The 19429-nt window shown below is 39.0% G+C and overlaps 1 protein-coding gene across 2 annotated transcripts; it reads right to left on the reverse strand.

Annotated features, from left to right (window-relative positions):
• Positions 1-2108: 2108 nt before the first annotated feature.
• Positions 2109-19263, reverse strand: WSB1 (WD repeat and SOCS box containing 1). 2 transcript variants are annotated; one of them, XM_045044231.1, is made up of 9 exons: positions 19146-19263; positions 12080-12248; positions 10892-11160; positions 9617-9748; positions 7890-7990; positions 5470-5642; positions 4830-4943; positions 3484-3591; positions 2109-3004 (listed from the first exon to the last, which is right to left on the reverse strand). In XM_045044231.1, the coding sequence occupies exons 1-9, from the start codon at positions 19204-19206 to the stop codon at positions 2845-2847; spliced, it is 1287 nt and encodes a 428-aa protein (XP_044900166.1). In that variant the 5' UTR covers positions 19207-19263; the 3' UTR covers positions 2109-2844. The 2 variants fall into 2 exon arrangements, with proteins under 2 accessions (XP_044900166.1, XP_003996573.2); XM_003996524.6 differs by lacking the exon at positions 19146-19263 and adding an exon at positions 18512-18846.
• Positions 19264-19429: the final 166 nt, after the last annotated feature.

Consider the following 19429-nt stretch of genomic DNA (forward strand, 5'->3'; position numbering starts at 1 on the left):
GAAATTGCCTACAAATCTTCACTTCTAAACATCTTATCATAAACAGAAGCTACAGTTATGATGACCATTTCTCCAGGTTGCACTTTATTGCTGACAGCTCTTCCAAGGGGATTTAAAAACAATAAAACCGGTATACTCCAAATGGATGCTTTACCTGATTCTGGAACTGACATACAATTAACTATATTTAACTCTATTGTAGATATTACTTGAATATTATAATCTATACATTCTATAGTTAAAATGCATTGTTAGGCCAGAACCTGGTCAGAATTTTATCACCCGCAAATCTTCATTCTGATGAATCTGATGGCTGGATTCACTCTCCGGTTTTTGGCTTGAGAGGCGATATTTGGCTTCTCAGTCTCTTTCTCATCCCTGTGCTGGCTGGCTGAGAGCCAAGTCCTCTGTACCCATCGGCCACTGCCTCAACCCAGAAGCATGCTCCTGCCGTAATGCTGTCTTGTTGCCCTTGAGGGCAGTACAAACCAGCTGAATCCAACTTTACTTTGTCACAAGTAGGCAGAGGACATCAAGCATCATAAAGTCAAGATTTGCAGACCTAAGATCAAGTTACAGGTCTTCAAGTGTCGCTTTAAATCATGTGAAATTGTGAAAAGATAGCATGGCTGCTAACTGCGAGGCACCCCTGTGGGCACCAAGATAGGAAACCACATCTGAACATAAATGATCTCTTGCCAGTTCTCCGAATGGCACGCTTCTGGCAAATGGGAGAAAGCAGCATCATTCCGATAAAATAGCATCGCTAGAATCCGACCCAACCACATCTTCCCTACCTTCCTTGGGTCACTCAGTCTGAAGCAGTATCATCCTATTATCTCAGTCTCCACAGATAAATGGAAAATTTAAGTCTGTTTCTACTTGACTTATATTCCGCAATCTTCCATTCACCCTGGCGCTGTGATTTTCACATGAAGAGGTAGTAAGCAATCCGGCCTTCTCAGAGAATGCATCTTCCAAAAATGCGATTTTTACTTGATCACTTACGTTGGTTGGAGAGCAAATCATTTAATGTTGTGAAGAATAAGTAATGGTACCTTATCATTTTCAAATTATAAAGCACATTCTGAAGTAAAAAATCACAACAGGTTTAAAGATAAGATGCTTCTGTGCTACTTTTTATAAGATAGGTGATTCTCAAGAAGCAACTTGGGCACATTTTCAACTGGCTTTCAAATTTATAACTTCCACCCTTCACAGAGCCAACTGGAAGAACTTTCAAATAATTTCTCGGTGCAAACAAGTCTTCGAGAGCACACGTGGCTAATAAAAGTTTTGCTTATTTCACCTCCTCAAAAGGCCCACGTCACTAGACTTTCCTTTGGCTACTTTAACGAGATAGACTTACTATGAGGCTGTTGGTTCCCCCTAAAAGACTATAGTTTTCTTTTGCTCAATAGTGATTTTCCCTTGTTCTACAGCTTTTCTATATTATTTTTTAAATTGTATGTACGCACGTTATGTACTCTCTACCCCCAAAGTGGGGTTTGAACTCATGACCCTGAGAGATCAAGAGTCTCCTGCTCCACCGACTGAGCCAGCTGGGCGCCCCAAGCTTTTCTGTGCTTTTAAAGAAAGCATTAATAATCACAGCAGTTCTCCCAGAACACATCAACATAAAAGCTGCTGCATCCACGAGGCATGAACTGGCACAGGGATGGTACCTGTACTATTTATTCATCAGCCTCCTTGCTTCATTTGCTGTGGTGCCTCATCAGTCTCACGATGGAGACAGACAAAAGCACTGAACCTTCCCACACACAGAAGAAACATTTGTGAGAGTGGTTTTTTTTTTACAAGTCTTTAATTTAAAAAACTCAAAAATATATAATCAAGCATTTTACATAATGCATACATTCTTAATATCTGCAGGTACGATAAATAACAGAAGGCAAAAGCAGATATACTGTATTGCTTCTCTTTGGCGAATCACCAATATCACCCCTGCAGAAACATATGATACATGTAAAAAAAAAAAAACAAAAAACAAACAAAAAAAAAACAACAACAAAAAAGCAATACCACGGTCTTAAAATTGTCCCTTAGTATAAACAACAAAATATTTAGCAATAATACAGTAGATGGACTTTTCAAATGGACTAAAATTTATAATACTTTACACCACGGGGTTAAAGTAGCAAGCTGCTTTCCAAAGTTAAGGCCCACAACAATAGTTATGGGGGCGGGGCCACGACAGGACACACACATCGTTTTCCCAGTTATAACCCTGGCTATGTCACATTCAAATTCTATCTCTTGGATAACGTTCCTAAGGAAAACAAAATCGTTTCCCTAGGGGTTTTACTTGTAGGTCGGAGGTCTGACCTCCACCCCCCAACCAAATTTGCATTTTTTAATGAGGAAATTCAGCTTTCTTCAGCCAGTATTTACCATCTAACTCAGTGGCCCAGAATTAAAAAAAAAAAAAAAAAAAAAAAAAAAAAAAAAAATCCTTCCACTTTACAGCTAAGATATACATTGTGGATCTACTGAAGCAATATATACATGTTGGAACTAAAAGTTAAAAAAAGCAAAGGGTCCATTCAACACATAGCAGCTTATATCTAAATATATACATGTATGTATATGTTTTCACAGTTAAACTTTAAAAAAAATTTACATTTGATATGTTTGGAAATACTTCTCCTATAGTCTATAAATAATATTTTAATATGATCAAATTACCAAAATGCACTACTACAAGAATGTATCAAATTAAATAAATCTTCTAAACCTTGAAAAACAGATACTTGAAGTCAGTCAAGCTTGAGGTTTGTGTCACGTGTGCTCGGTCAGTCCCTAGCACCAGGAAGACAGAGCCCTCTAAATGCGGTAGGAGAGAAACTCCAACACTTTGGAAGGAACTGGCAGCTCCTGGACTTCTTGGGTGGGCATCACTCTCCTGATTGACATACGACATAAATGTTGAAGGCTAGGGACTTGCCTTGGAGTGGCCCAAAAATACACACTTCCATCATGTGTCCTAAACAGAAACAAAAGAAATCATTAGCTCAGTCACACATGTACATATATTTAAACATCCTACAACTCCAACAACTATCATTCAAAGCTGTGTATGAGTCATAAGCTACACATTAAAACCTAACTTAAAAAAAATTTGATGTTTTTGTTAATTTTTAACGGGGGGGGGGGGGGGGGGGAGAGAATGAATGCAAGCAGGGTAGAGGCAGAAAGAAAGGGAAACATGGAACCTGAAGCAGGCTCGAACTCACGAACCATGAGATCATGACCTGAGCCGAAGTCAGACACTTAACAGACTGAGCCACCCAGGTGCCCCCATGTTAAAACCTAATTAAGAAGACCTAACCAACGATCCTCTATGACAAAGTAACAGTAGTACAAAGAGCCCTTCTGGAAGATTTAATGACAATAAAATACTGGCTGCTTTGACCAAAAGCCACCTTAAATTGCCTCTTAAAGAGAAGAGAAAACTCTATTTACCCAGCAGCTAAAACACTGCCATCAGTAGAAAAGGCACAGCAAAGACCATTGCTCAAAGGTGCAACTTGAACTGGATAATCTTCATCAATTCTCCAGAACCTCACCATTCTAGAAAGGAAATAAATTGTACAGTGAGTAACAGGAAATTTAAAGTAAAAGCAACTTCTATAATTCAGATAAAAATGGCACTCTGTTCCAAGTCACAAAATACACACAACATGCACATATCACATCACTGCAGCAAGCAATTACTGTAACTTGTTTTATCAAATATTTTCTAGCCTATACCAATTGGTAATTTGGACCAACTGACACTTAAGAGACTATAATGCATGGCTACCTCTCCTTCCCGGTATTCAGATCGAAAATGGTCACAACCGGAATCTTTCTCTTTACACTCAATTAATATCTGATCCGTTATACTCTCTTTCCAAGGCATTAAAAAAAGCCTTTTCACATAGGTAGAGTGTGTCTACAAACAGCAGAGACCGGACATTCAAAACCTGAACAAACAGAAAAAGTGACTGCTGGCCAAAAAAACAACAACAACAACAACAAAAAAACCCAAAAAACTCTCCTTGTACATTTGCTAATGTTCTGGAAAGATGATAATGAGTCACTTTCTGAAATTCTGAAACTGCTTACTGCTGCATCCTTGCACACTGCATGATAAAAGCATGAGAAAACGGAATGGCTGTATCTAGTTTCTGCTTTGTACCAATCAGCAGTGCATCTCGCTCGTGTGCCATCTCATCTTGTAGCCTCAACTGCAGTGGACACAAATGACCATTTTTACCATTTATTCCACTTTGAAAACGTCCTTCTGCTTCAACCTTTACAAGGTATTACTGAAAAAAAATCTCTGTGGGCTCATTAAAAACCTCCCCAGTTTGCTTACACTGGTTAACAAGGCGCACAGGGAAGGCGTGCATTACCTTTAGTGAACCTGGATACGCTTCAGGCCAATATTCTTTTTTTCTTTTTTAACGTTTTATTTATTTTGAGAGAGAGAGAGAGAGAGAGAGAGAGAGAGAGAAGGGGGGATGGAGAAAGACAGAGAGAGAGACAGACAGAATCCCAAACAGGCTCTATGCTGCCAGCACAGAGCCTGACGTGGGGCTTGATCTCATCAACTGAGAGATCAAGACCTGAGTTCAGGCCAATGTTCTTTAAGACAGACAACATCTCCCCAAGTCTTGTTTAGAGAAAGAGACATTAAAACCCACACTGCAGAAAGGCTTTTTTTTTTCTTTTAAGCTTTGAAAATGTTTTCATTAAGTAGAATGATAAAAGGAAATCTTTAAAAGACAATAATAAATAGGTCAAATTGTAATTCACACACTTACTTATCATCAGCAAGGCTTGCAACATGCAGTCCATCATGACTAAAAGACACAGATCGTACCCATCGGTCATTTGCTCCTCCAGCAAATATTGGAGTAGGCGGGGGAAACAGGTGCCTGAGGTCAAATACATGTATTCAGTGAAAATGAGGGTCACTTCAAGAAGCAAAACTATCCAGGTACAGAGTACATCTGTCTTTGAATGTTTAAAGTGGCCTCAACGAACACAACTGAGGAGCCTGGGGAGAGCTGATAGATTCATATTAAATGAAAGGAACCTTAAAAGAATTACTAATCTCCTTTTTACCATGCGGTTTAAATCACTAAGATTAACTCCAACTTCAGTTTCAACTATTTTCCCTGACATGAAACTCTAAATATAATTACCACTTCTACAGAGTCATATGCTGTTACATGACAATAACACGATCTGTATCAAGACAGCCAAATTTATTTTTAGAATTTGTATCTACAGCTTTGCATTATTCAAGGACTTAAATAATACTGCAACTTAAAAAATTATGGCAAAATGCAATTTTAGGTTCAACATGTTAGTGATTCCAATCATTCACGTAACTTCTTAAAAGCTATACGGACAGCCAGAGATGAATTACAGACTACAATTGATGCATGCTGCACCCACCCAAATTCCATCAGAATGTCTCCAGTATGTGGATCCCAGATATATACTCGAGTATCATAAGATGCAGTAGCCAGCAATGCTCCATCAGGAGAAAAGTCACAAGCTACAACATCATGGTGATGTCCTTCTAGTTTCCGTATCATGGTATATTTATCCATATTCCAAAGGAAAACCTGCAATAAAAAGGCAAATGTTATAGCTTCCTTCAGACACACAGAGGACAAAATGGCACAACTTAAACTACAACTGCTACGCTTAATTAACATTACATTAAATTAAACATTATAAATTATGAATAATTAAAAGAATATGCTCAGTGTCATAGTCAGATTAAAATCAGTCTTTAAGTTAATTAAAGTAGACATGCAAATTCTATTTCAAATGTTTCTGTTAAATGTTAATTTAAAAATAAGCCTAAACGTAAAAAAGGCAATGCAATTTAACCTTAACCACAAAGTTATACTGAAATCCATTTATTCCAAAAACTAATTAACTAAAATATACAGAAGTAAATAGGGTTAAGTACTACAAACCCCCTTCTTTTTTTTTTTCCAGAAACTACCAAATTTTTAAAAAATATACAGACAGAAAATGTAATGTTAACAAATTGTTACTCCATTGGCATCTCCCTTTGAGATAATCACTTGTTTACAATAGGCTTGGGTCACCAACGTGAGCCTAGGAAGAGAAACAGATACTGCAAGCAAAGAGAATTTTCACAGCCAAATGAAATTTCTTTGGCAAACAACAAGGATGTTAAACCACATTATGAAATGAAAAAACTAATTTATGAAAATATTACAATTAACAACATGTCTGTGAATCAAGATTTGCCAATCTTATTTTTCCCAAACCGACCACAATCATTAGACATTTAAACTATAAAACATTTAAATTACTTTAGTACAAGTTTACATATACTTTTCAATTGTATAAGACCAGAACTTAGACTGTGCAGAATAGTTCTGAATAGGATTCGAACGTTTACTTCAGTCTAGTTACATTAAATGCGAGCTTGGAGGTTTAGAACGATCCTAGTAAGACAATCTCTCCTCTTGGAGTAAAGCAATCCTTTTTGCTACTTTTTTTTCTGCACAGACAGAATACATTACTTCCAGAGAAAAATAAATACGAATTTTAAGTTGGATCAAAGACTTAAGGTATCTCTAACATCGCAAAGAATTCCAAAAAAATAGCACAGAGAAACCATCTGAACGCCAATGACATTACATTAAATTGGTTTCACATGTCAGACTCCCAATTCCTTGAAACCGGAAGATCAATTTACTTGGAGGAGTCAGTGGGTTTCACTGCGGGGGAAATTACTTTAAAAAAGAAAAAAAGAAAGAAAGAAAAGCAGAAAGTGGACATCGACCAGCACCTGTGTACGTACAGTACACCTTGCAGCCGAATGCAAGGTTACTTCATCCTACGGTAAAGGTCGCCCCCAGCCCGGTAGCCAGAGATGCCACTCTTTCTGCCCAGCTAACACCATTGTGCGCCTGTGTGCGAGTGGTGCCAGCATAACCTCAATCACACCAATATTGCTGCCACCACCTGTGACAGGGAAAGCAAGAAGCATATGGAAAACACACAGCCTAAAATAGCAATGTCAATATCTAGCTTTGTTCTTCTTATGATTTTTAAAGAACTGAATACTTTTTTTCTAAACTTCCAACATTTGCAACTATCATTTTAACATACTTCTTGGCTAAATAAAATGCATTTATAACCAGCCTCCCACCCCCCATTAACTCAGTGTATTGTGAATATCACATGTATTTGGACTTCAACAATTTTCATAAACATCTGAAGCTAAATAAGATCTCCTGCACTATACTAAGTCAGAGCTGGTAGACAACTAAAAGAGAGTTCATCAATAAGCATAACCCTCTCAAGTCACTTCATACTTAATCTGTCTACAGGTATGCTATGCAAGATAGACATGTCAATTCATCTATAATTCACTCTAGACATATACGAGTGCTATTTTTATTATTAGATTTTTAAGTTACTTCTTTTCAGTTAAATGTCCAGGACCAGCTGGGACTCAAAACTTTTTAAACGGCAAACTGGACAAAAAAATAGAACAACAGAGAAGAAAATAATTAGCGGGAATGTCTTAACATTTGGACTAGATCTCTTCTATATCACATAAACTTTCCTAGATCTTAGAAAAAAATAAATTTGACATATCCCTTACTTTACGAATATTATCTCTAACTAAAAGCAATCCAATTTCTCACTCCACAATCAGTAACTATATTTAATTTCCCTCATGCAAATTTTCCCCATCATGAAATAAAACATTTAAGATATTCATGACACCGAGCAGACTTAATAGGTTACTTAGATTTAAAGTGATTATGCACACATTATAATCCAATTCACAATGAATGTCCAAGAACTTTGATACATACTGCTTTACTGGCTCCCACTGAACACAGCATAGACGAGTCAGGAGAGAATGCACAGCTATACACCCAGTTCTGATGGCCCCTCAATACTTTCATCATGTTTCCTGAACAAAAAGAAATACTGGTGTTAACCCCAGAGTTCACTTCCAAAGAGCAGCATTTCAAAAATGGCAGAATCACAGAATCGCAAGCTTCTACAGTGGCAGTGATTTATCTGTAACAGGGGTTGGACACTACACCAGTTGCCTGTCTTTGTCAAGTTCTACTGGAACACAATCATGCCCATTTGTTTATGTGTACTACAACAGCAGACGGAACTACAGCAGAGATGGCATGGTCCACAAGCCCAAGAGATTTACCATCTGGCCCTTTAGGAAAAAGTCTCCTGACCCTTCATCTACGAAGATAGAATTCTTTTAGTCTAAGCCCCTTATTCTACAAATGAAAGAACTGCAACATTTCAAGGCTGAGACTTGAGAAACACCTTCAAAATACCTTTCATCCTTCTTCCTTTTTGATAACTACATTCCGCTCCAAAGCCCCTGCGCATTATACCTAAAGCACACAACTATGTCTACGTAGATTTTAACTCTTAATTTTACAAATACCTACTGAATGCCTACTGTATGTCAGCCATTGAGGATAGAGCTGTGAATAAGACAAAGTCCCTACTCTCTTGAGCTTATGGTTAGTTTACTGAGTCTATGTTCTTAAAACATATGCACACACTGAAAATGTATTGAGAAAGCAAGCAGTATTTAATATGCAAAACAAAATAAAAATTTAATTACTGTTACAACTGTTGAGAAATCTCTTCATCTCTCAACAGCTGAGCAGTCAGCAAATGATGAAATGCAGAGGAGGTCCGTCATGGTTTGGTAACATTAGCATATGATTTTTATCAGGCAATGGTTATTACCCATCAGCAGGAATGAGTCTCCAAACCTGAGGGTTTTGTCTCCTACTACATTTAAGTTGCAACACCTCTGAGCAAGACCTTGACCTCCAGCTTGAGGTTGGTAGAGCCCTAAAACATATTATTTAAGTATAAGGTGTTAGCCAAAACTGTAATCTCTTTCATTAGCAGCTAAAAAGGGGGAAGAAATGCTCATCTCTGGTCCTTTCAAATAAGATAGAACTCTCCAACTCTGTAAGCACTGCAACTGACAAAGTTTCAGAAAAACTTGAGTAGTTAACACTAACATACCTTTTATTATATTGGAGAGCAAGTCTTCTACTTTTGATAATTTGTTACTTAACCTATCCAACTTACTATTATGCTTATTAGCATTTAGGTATTACAGATTCCAGTGTATAAATCATATTTTAATCTATACTTGATTTGATTACTAAATTATGTATCTGTAACTTCAAAATCTACTTAAATTTTTGCTAAGCAAATGAAGGAAGTTAATAACCTTCCCTAAGATGAATGAAATAAACCAACACAGACCAGTTCATACAAAATCCTAAAACTGACCCAGATTGTGTCCTCAAATCGTTGATACAGATCTGTGTGGTTAGTTTCTGAATAATATGTTGTTCAGAGTAACTGCTGGCTCCTATTCTGGATTACATTTATGATTTTGCTTGATCTACACAGAGAAAGGGACCAAATGATTAGAGAAAAGGAAACTTTGATCATATGCCACTTTGAAAGTCGAATGCCCTAGATGATCACCACCTCTCAAGAAACTCATTATGTTTCACAGGCTGGAAAAAAGACATACCATCATCTTTCAGGTCCCACACTCTCAGAGTTTTGTCTCTTGAAGCTGATACAAGGATCAAGCTCCCATCTGGAGCAAAAGTTAAATCTCTGACCACTTCACTATGGTCTACCAAGTTAAGGAGGAGTTTTCCTAAATGCAATGGAAAAGGGGAAAAAGACAATGTTAGTAATTTTATCAGCTTCTATTTTTTTTAAAATAGGGCTCTTCACCATTAAAAAGAAAAAAAAAAATCTAAAGTAGAAATCCTTGGCACCTCCTTAGTTTATCAAGTGTAAGGTGACTTATTAGCACTTTTACTATCACCTTTAAAGAATCTCTATTTTTGTACTGTTTTAAAATGGATTATTTCCAGGAAAGCAAAGCCTAAATTTTTTAGGGAAGTTTAAAGGGAATTCCTGAAGTGTAAACAAGTTAATTTACTATCAGGAAAGCTTAATTATCATTTTTAATCTTTGTATAGTATGATTTTAAATATAAAGTCAAAATTTCCTTTTTCTTTTCCTTGGCTTTGGATTACTAACAGAATGTCAAGCTCCCCAGAAGATAAATGTTATCAAATAACCATCTAAATTTTCAAAGACAATCAGTGAAAAAATGTACTTGAAAGACTTTTGTTTTCTATGAAAATCTATGTGCTTTCCTTAAGTTTTTTTTTCAAGAATCCAATCAAATTTACTGACTCATTATCCTCACTCAATATTGGCATCACTTGCTGTGTTCTACCGTATTGTTTTAATGCTCATTTAAAAAAACCTTCAAATTTTTGAGTGCATACTATCAGTCAGAAACTGTGTTAGTCAGTTAACAATACGTTCACTTTTAACTGCCCAAAGAATTTAACTTCTCAACCTATCTAGTTAAACTTCAGATAAAATGTCACTAAAACCTTCCAAAGGTTAGACAATGATTGTTGAAACCAGATTTGCCTTGAAAGCCTCCAAGCTATCACTGAAAAAGTATATAAGAAAACACCCTGCTATTTGAGTCATAAACTAAATTACTAGTTTATAAATGATAATTAACTAAATGTTCCTTAGGCATGCCCTTTTCTGCTGTAATATTCTCTGAAGAGTGATCAAGCAGTGAGAACTCTATTTACTTAAATTAAAACCACGAGCTGAAGATGATATTCAGGCCAACTATAAAGACACACTCATAGCATCAATACTTGCTTTTCAGTAAGTTAAAATCCTCAAATCACATCTTGTAGTGCCTAGAGATGCCCTGCATCAAAAAACAATCAGGTTTGCTTTTAAAACTATGGCTCTGTACCTGTATATACATCCCATATTTTGATACGCCCATTGTTTAATCCTGTGGCAAGGAGTAGCTGATCTTGTCCAAATCTGAATCGATGCCATTCTATATTGACACAACGACTCTGTTTTTCTGGAACTGAAGATCCAAAAGCAAGACTCCAGACTATGTCACCACAGTCTATAATATGTTCATGAGGCTTATTTTTCTGAGCACCATCACTGTTTTGTCTTGACAATCTCAAACTGCTTGAATTGGTGATATTCTTGGTGCCATGCAAGAGACTGAGGGGAAAAAAAGGTCAGACTGAAATCTAGTTATTATTTACTCTGAACTTCTATAGATACTAAATAATGATAAATGTTTGCTAAAATAACTTCAGCATTATTTGTCACAGTGACACTGAATAACAATAGACTCCTATAGATGAGAAGGGGGAAAACTGCTATTAGTCACAAGGGTGTGACCAAATAAAATCAGATCAAAAGAAATTCTCAGTTGCTAAAAAAGACTAAATTCAACAATAATCAATTTATAATTTATTTGTTTTGAAATTTTCCTCAAAACCACTATGTCTATTAGGACTCCTTTAGCTAACCTAAAACGAGTATAAACAAGCAAAACACAAAACAAAAACCTGATAATTATAAAACTGACACCAGAAAATTACCTTAAAAATAACCCATAATAATCAGTCGTTTCCCATACTTTCTAGACCTAAAGCAATATGTAACTATGGCACTAATGAACATAACTATGAAGGTCAAGTAGACACAAAAAGCAGGGAGAGATTAAATTTAGTATAAGATATATCTTAGAAAAACTTTTAACAAAAATACTGAAACTCAAATAAATCCAAGCAGAGGAATTTTAAGTACATAAGAAGTAATTACATGATCAATTACATGTACCACTGTTATCTAATAAAATGTTGTGAAATCCGAAAAGTGTCACATAGCAAAGGTCACCTGCCCTAGCACAACACAAGGTATACACTACCAAGGAACCATGATTCTGCTTTTTAATACACATATTCTACACTGTATAAGGTCAGATAATTCTTCCTACAAATTTTCCAATACATATATTCAGCTTATGATTAAGACACATTTATAATAGTCTACCATCTTTTTATTACTCCACACACAGAAAATAGTAAATCCTACCAAGAGATACAAAATACAAAAAAGGAAAGAGTCTTACAAGTTCTTAAGGCACTGGGACCACGGAACAAGCTTTACTGTACGATGTCCTTGTGACCAAGCAAAGTATGAACCATCTGGAGCAAAAGCAACAGTCCAATTTTCACGACCACATTTCTTGTCAAAAGGAGCCGCTGGAGCTAAAAGTTCACCTATAGTACGTGATCTCACTAAAAGAAAAAAACATATATATAGGATGTCACATATAACCAACAATGGAGACTGCCTCCATATTAATTTGAGACACTCCACTCTGTGGAGCTTCTATGCAGACAAGGTATAAGGAGCTCTGCTTTCTACCATCTGAAGGGAGACCCTTGGTGTGAAGACCCGTTAATGATAACTACCTTCAAGTTTTGATAAAATGATTTTCCAACATTTCCTCACCCAAAAGCTTTTTTAGAAAGCTTCAATAAAAAAACTGGTTAAGTGATAATAATGTAATATATCGGAGCTAACAATTACTAAGTCCTGACTTTGGCATTGCCTTAGGTTTTCAGCAAATTGCTAACATTTAAAATACAACAGACTAGGGGTGCCTGGGTGGCTCAGTTGGTTGAGCATCTGACTCTTGATTTCGGCTCAGGTCGTGGGATTGAGTCCCACATTGGGCTCTACACTGAGCATGGAGCCTGCTTAGGATTCTGTTCTCTGTCTCTGTCTCCCTCTGTCCCTCTCCACTGCTATTGGGCACGTGCCTCTCTAAAATAACAAATAAAAATAAAAATAAAATGCAACAGACTAAACAAACTTACCCAAAAGTCTGTAGCTTTCAAAAATCACAAACCACTATAAAATACAGTATTACATCATTACTCAAAGGAAAGCTCTATTAAATGGTCTATTTAAATGTGAATATTCTTTTTTTTTCAGGACCACATCACAAAAATCACACAAAAAACCTCCAGAACTAGAAGGGACTTAAAGGTTTAGTATAACCTCCCAACTAGTGCTTTAAAATGCTTTACATTCGTGGGGCGCCTGGGTGGCTCAGCCGGTTGGATGTACAACTTCAGCTCGTGTGATGATCTCACAGTTCATCAGTTTGGGCCTCACATTGGGCTCTGCGAGGAAAGCTCAGAGCCTGGAGCCTGCTTTAGATTCTGTGCCCCTCTCTCTCCCTCCTCCCCAACTTGTGCTTGCCAGAAAGAAAGAAAGAAAGAAAGAAAGAAAGAAAGAAAGAAAGAAAGAAAGAAAGAAAGGAAGGAAGGAAGGAAGGAAGGAAGGAAGGAAGGAAGGAAGGAAGGAAGGAAGAAAGGAAGGAAGGAAGGAAGGAAGGAAAAGAAAGGAAGAAAGGAAGAAAGGAAGAAAGGAAGAAAGGAAGAAAGGAAGAAAGGAAGAAAGGAAGAAAGGAAGAAAGGAAGAAAGAAAGAAAGAAAGAAAGAAAGAAAGAAAGAAAGAAAGAAAGAAAATGCATTACATTTGTGATTCTCAAATAGTGGTCCTCAAGCATATTACTAGTGGTCACAAACTGACCCCAAATTGGAAATAATTCTTTTGGTTTTCAAGGACAAATTTCATATATTTTAAGTTTAGTTAAGAGTACTTCAATTTAGCATTCGTAACAAAAACTGGCATATTACCAGAGTACACAGAGAATTTTTGTTCTGCATTTAACAAGAAGCACGATCAACAAGCTCTTCCTGTCCATGTGTGCACGCAAATTTGGCCAGAATTTCCTCAATTTGAGGAAAAGAATCTTTATCAATGTATCACCAATGCTCTCTTGGATTGGTCTTGATTTCAAATTTTGCTACTCTCCCTTTTTAGGTATAAATTACTACCAGTTTTGTTTCCCTATTTTGTGATTGGTTGTCTGGTCAACACAGTGTATTTTTATGTTTTTGGTTTAAACTTCCCAGCAACTAAACTACATATATCCTTATAAAGGGGTGCCTGGGCGGCCCAGTAAGGTGAGTGTCTAACTCTTGATTTCAGCTCAGGTCATGATCTCACAGTTTGTGGGATGGAGCAATAGCACAGAGCCTGCTTGGGATTCTCTCTCTTCCTCTCAAAATAAATACACTTAGAAAGCAAAACAAAAAACAAACAAAAAAAACCCCTACTTCTACTTATTGCTAGAGCAGACTTACACATACAACCCCCTCAAATGTATTCATTCAGGTGTCACTTCACGTCTCAATGCGTGCTCTGCCAATAGCCAGTGGAGCACCTGGTATATGACAGGTGACCAGTAAATATTTATTGAATGAATATGAAAGCATATGTAGAAGTTACCATTCTTACTGATTTCAATGTTTCCTTGCCCAAGTCTTTGATACATTTACCCATGAACTATGGTTTAAAAAGTAAAACAAAACTGAGACCAAATTTTCTAAGATATTCATAAATATGAATGCCTAAAAAGGCTTATTCTATTTTTTGTGCAGCCGACATTACCAAAAATTTCCCTTTTAATAACTCAAAAACCTTCCTCTTTGCTACTCATCCACTCAATCCTGACTGTGACCTAAGAGAATAAGTTTAATCCTCTCTCACATGATAGTCATATATTGAAGACAGCCATGACATCAGCAACTAAATCTTTTCACCAGGCTAAACTCCACAGGCCTTTCAATCATTCCTTAGATTACATGGTTTCAAGTCCATTTCCCACCTTCACCTTCATCACTTTTCTGGATAAACTGCAGTTAGTTATGGTCCTCATAAAAGTGGCACCCAGAACTAAACACTATACTTTAGGTGTGGTTGAATCAAAGCAGCAGAACCCCCATCTACCCCTGCCTCGATTGTATCAATACAGCATAAGGTGACATTAATTTCACAGGCAGTTATATGACTTTCTTAATACAAAATCCACAAACCAGTGACCCTCATATGCGTGCACAATGATTTTTCTTTTCTCTTTTCTTTTCTTTCTTCTTCTTCTTCTTCTTTTTTTTTTTTTTTTGAAACATACAAGTGATTTTTGAAAGGGCTTGCTGCTGCTTATATTCCTCCAAGCCCACAGTCATACTTGGACATCTCACCACAGTAGTTCATTGTGCCTGGCCCCTGAATTTGCAACTGCTGCCTAAATCCTTTTTTATAACTTAGGTTTCTGTTTAATCATACCTATCTTTAAAAAAATCCATAAATTTTAGGAGGAAAAATGAAAGTTCACAAATAAGGGAAGAAAATTTTATTTACTTTTTTTATTTAAAAATTTTTTTTCTCTATTTTTGAGAGAGAGACAGAGTGCAAGCAGGGGAGGGGCAGAGAGAGAGAAGGAGACACAGAATCCAAAGCGGGCTCCAGGCTCTGAGCTGTCAGCACAGAACCCAATATGGGGCCAGAACGCGTGAACTGCGAGATCATGACCGACTAAGCCACACAAGTGCCCCAAGAAACAAGTTTTAAAATTCAACTGGGGAAAAAAAAATTCAACCAAAAAATCCAAACATTATCGTAAAGAGAAAGTCCCTGGCTAAATTCGATGAGTATACTCGTGTTAACTCAAACAATAGAGGACTGGCCCTTGCATTCAACTTCAAAAACATCTGGTTAATTAGACTATACCTCACCACTCCTTTGGCAAGCATAAGCAAGACCAACTTTCCCACAAAAGACTCATTTCTTTTTGTCTATATTTTAAGATCACTCTATTTTTCTTTTACCTTGCTGACAATCACAAAACTCCTCTTGTATAAAGGCTGGAAATTAACAACTAAAAAACTGGTTCAAATAACAAAGACCATGAAATGATAAGTGAATTTATTCTTAAATATTCAGAAATTCGAGAAATGGGGTCACTATTTTTTTTTTTTTAAGTTTATTTATTTAGAGAGCTTGTGAATATGTGCATGTGCGCAAGCAAGAGACAGAGAGGGGGAGAATGAGGATCCCAACCAGGCTGCGCACTGTCTGGAGAAGCCCAATGCGGGGATTCGATCCCACCAATCCTGAGATCATGACCTGAGCCGAAATCTAGAATCAGATGCTCAACCGACTGAGCTACCCAGGCACCCCTGGGGTCACTATTTTAAAACTGCCAAATAACTAGCTGCCATAATGTCACGAGTATTATATGAATAATTACCTTGGTGTTTCCTTGCTTGTTAACAGGCATATTAAATGATCTTTGCATCAAATGATTCAAGCACTGGTTTAAATATTATCAAGTAGCACAAGGTTGTAATGAAGTGCCTTAAAAAATGTTTTTAGGTTAAATCTTTATTATCTGCATCTGTTTAATGTTAGTATCCTAAGAAATCCATGATTTAATGACTTTATATAAGGGAAAAGCTGCCTGTCCCGGGAATTCAGCCATAAAATACAAGACTACATTATCTGTACAGCAGTAGTAACACACTGACACTGAGTCACTGCTGAACCAAGCGAACCAGATTTAGCTCCTTCTTCACATTCCTCCCTGCAATTTCAAAACCAGAAAGGGAGGATCTGTGGTAGTGCCTTGTGAAAGAGGGCAGTAGCTCCAGGCACTCGCTCCCTGTCACATCGCACTTCTTTAATCACTCAAGGAATCTTGCCTCTTCTTTCAGTACTTGAGAAACCAAAGAGCTATAATTAATACCCAAGAAAAAAGGGGAAAAGTTAAGTCCTTTACTGATGGATACAGAGCTACATAGAGATAGGAGTGTTTAACTCTGTATCCAAACGGTACTTCAAAAGAAAGAAACAAAGAAACAAAAATGGGTTTTTAAAAAAAGCTTAAGAAAAGGCCAAAGTTCTTTTAGATATTTGGCACTTAGCTAGTAATATTATATTATATCCAGGAAATAACACTGGGACCTAACTAAATATGCAAAAATTTTAAGTGAAAAGGCTGCTTAGAGGATGGTTCTTCTACCTTATGCACGTATGCTCAGAAGCTCTATCCATCCCTTAGGAGAGGACTGGAAAGTTTTCAATATAGTTCATCAAGATCAAGTAAAACACAGATAAATGAAAGATAAATCTGTGATATTATGGGGGGGGGGGGCGGTGCAGCCCACTGGACTAAGAATAAGAACTTCTGAGTTCTCTGTTCCACTTCAGGACCTACTTAAAGCACAGTTAAAATAAAATAAAAATGGGGCATGGATTTTGTTTCCTCTGTATATCTAAAATAGTTATTAAAACCAGAGTTGAAGTCCCCTCCTAACCTGCCATTCGACCTTATCTCTAAGAGAACAAAAGTCCAGAATTCTAAGATAGCAGTCTCTAGATGTAAAAACTCAACCCACACACAGGACAGAGGGGCCTTTTGGCTATTTCAGCTTCTCCCTTTCTCTAGAAATACCTCCTCCATCCATTTTAAGGCATCCATTTAGCCGAAGAACGGAGAAATGCAAAGGCTCTCTGCTAAGAGGCCACCTCCAATTTTCATCTACTTTATTTTTTATAATTTTTTTACTTTTTTTTTTTGAGTAATCTACAGACCCAACATGGGGGCTCCAACTCATGACCCCAAGATCAAGTCACATGCTCCACCCACTGAGCCAGCCAGGCGCCCCACTAATTCTCACTTCAAAAAATCTCACGTTTTTTTTTTTTTTTTTTAAATAAAAACTGGACATATTTAAGGCGTATAACGTGACCTGGTACGTTCAGTGTTTACTAGGCATATCAATCAATGCACAGCACCAACTCCCCCCGTTAGTTGTTCCAGTTATTTTACCCCAAGAGAGAATTTAAACGTGAGGTGCTTTGAACCGAGCCGCCACGCAACCTTCAGTGTCTACTGCGCAGACTTCAGTGCGGCAGGGCTGGTCTCCAGCCCCGTTTTGAGGCAGCCTTTGCAGGCTGCTCTTTCATCCAACAGCTTTTCCTCGCTCACTCCACCCAACCATTCAGCTCCTCCCTGCTCCTCGGTGTAGGAAAGATAATTGAGTCTCCTCCCCTGAACCCGCCGCCTTTCTTAACGCCAGGCCATTTTTTTTTTTTTTTTAAAACACTGCTTTTTCCAGGCTGATAGCACCTCTTCGGTCGCATTTCTCCTTTAAGAGTGGTTGATACACATGAGGACCCCTCCCCTTCCATTACAGCTCAGAACACACAAGTTTACTTTTCCCGTCGTAAATTTCGAGTCCACGAGACTCGCCCAGCACTCGCCTATCCTATCCACTCGACGCCCCAGGCGTCCAGCCTAGAGACAGGTTGATCGCAGTGCGGAGACCTCCTTAGAGAAAACTGGGTCCCCAGGGGTGGGTGCCGCCCCCGGCCACACGGTCACTACGGCCCTCGGCGCCCAGGTTTCCCTGGACCCTAAGTGCTGCCCACTGCCTCCCGCCGAGCCATCAACGCTGACCCCATTTACCCCTCGGCGACACCCACCAGCGGGGCCGCTTCCTTCCTCTTCGCTCTAGGGCTTGGCCCCGGCTCACCCGACTTCCCTCAGACTCCGAGACTGTTCCTCCTCTAGGGACTCCCTGCCTCTCCACAACCCCCGCGGGCTCACCAGCACCCCTCACCCCCCCGTCCCATTCCTCACCGATCTCTTTCTCGTTGACCCTCGGGGGAAAGCTGGCCATCTATGGGGCACCGTCTGATTCCGGGGGCGCGATGCGGACGCAACGACAGAGAAGGGATCCGCGAACGTTGAGGGGCGTGACGCGGGATCGGTCCCTCCCGGACCGGGGGACGGAGGGGAGGGGCGGGGGCGGTGGCGGCAGCCTCTGCCGACTGCCCCGGGAAAGCTCCGGAAGGCTTCGGACCAAACTACGGAGTCAAACACAGACAATAGACCCCGCTCCCTGCCTCAAGCCTACGGACCAAGACACTTCCTCCGACGCCGCCAACTGCAAACCAGACACTGGAGACAAAATGGCGGGCGGCGCGGGAGATAGCAGGGCGGCGCGGGCGGGGTCTCGTGACGTCGCCACCCGAGGTCCCGCCCCCCGACGCTCGGGACGTGACGGCCTGGTCTCGGCGCCCCGCCCTGTTTCTGTGAGGAGCCACCAGCCAGGACAGGAAGAGGGGAGAGGCTGAGACGGAGCAGGGGCTGCATCCCCAGCCTAGGCGAGGCTGGATTGCTGAGGAGGAATTGTGCGCCCGGCTGGGTCTCGTTCCATCCCCACCCCCAGCCCCGGGACCCGAGCATTGTCTGTGTATCTAAGTTGAAGTACCTTGGAAAAGGCAAGCGGAGAAGTTTATCATACACGTTAGCCCGCCGCTTAAAGAAGGCATGGAATTGGGGCGCCTGGCTGGCTCAGACCATGTGACTGGATCTCAGGGCCGATCTCAGGGCTGTGAGTTCAAGCCCCACGTCGGGTGTGGATCCTATTAAAAAAAAAAAAAAAGTGGAATTTACACTGACTGAACCAAGAAGAACAAAAAAGACGTTTAAGGTTTTAACCCGCTTCGGCCACCTCCCCAGTCCCCACGTGTTTGATGCAAAAAAAAAAAAAAA

Source organism: Felis catus, chromosome E1 (genome assembly GCF_018350175.1).
Source record: "Felis catus isolate Fca126 chromosome E1, F.catus_Fca126_mat1.0, whole genome shotgun sequence".
Classification (NCBI taxonomy): domain Eukaryota; kingdom Metazoa; phylum Chordata; class Mammalia; order Carnivora; family Felidae; genus Felis; species Felis catus.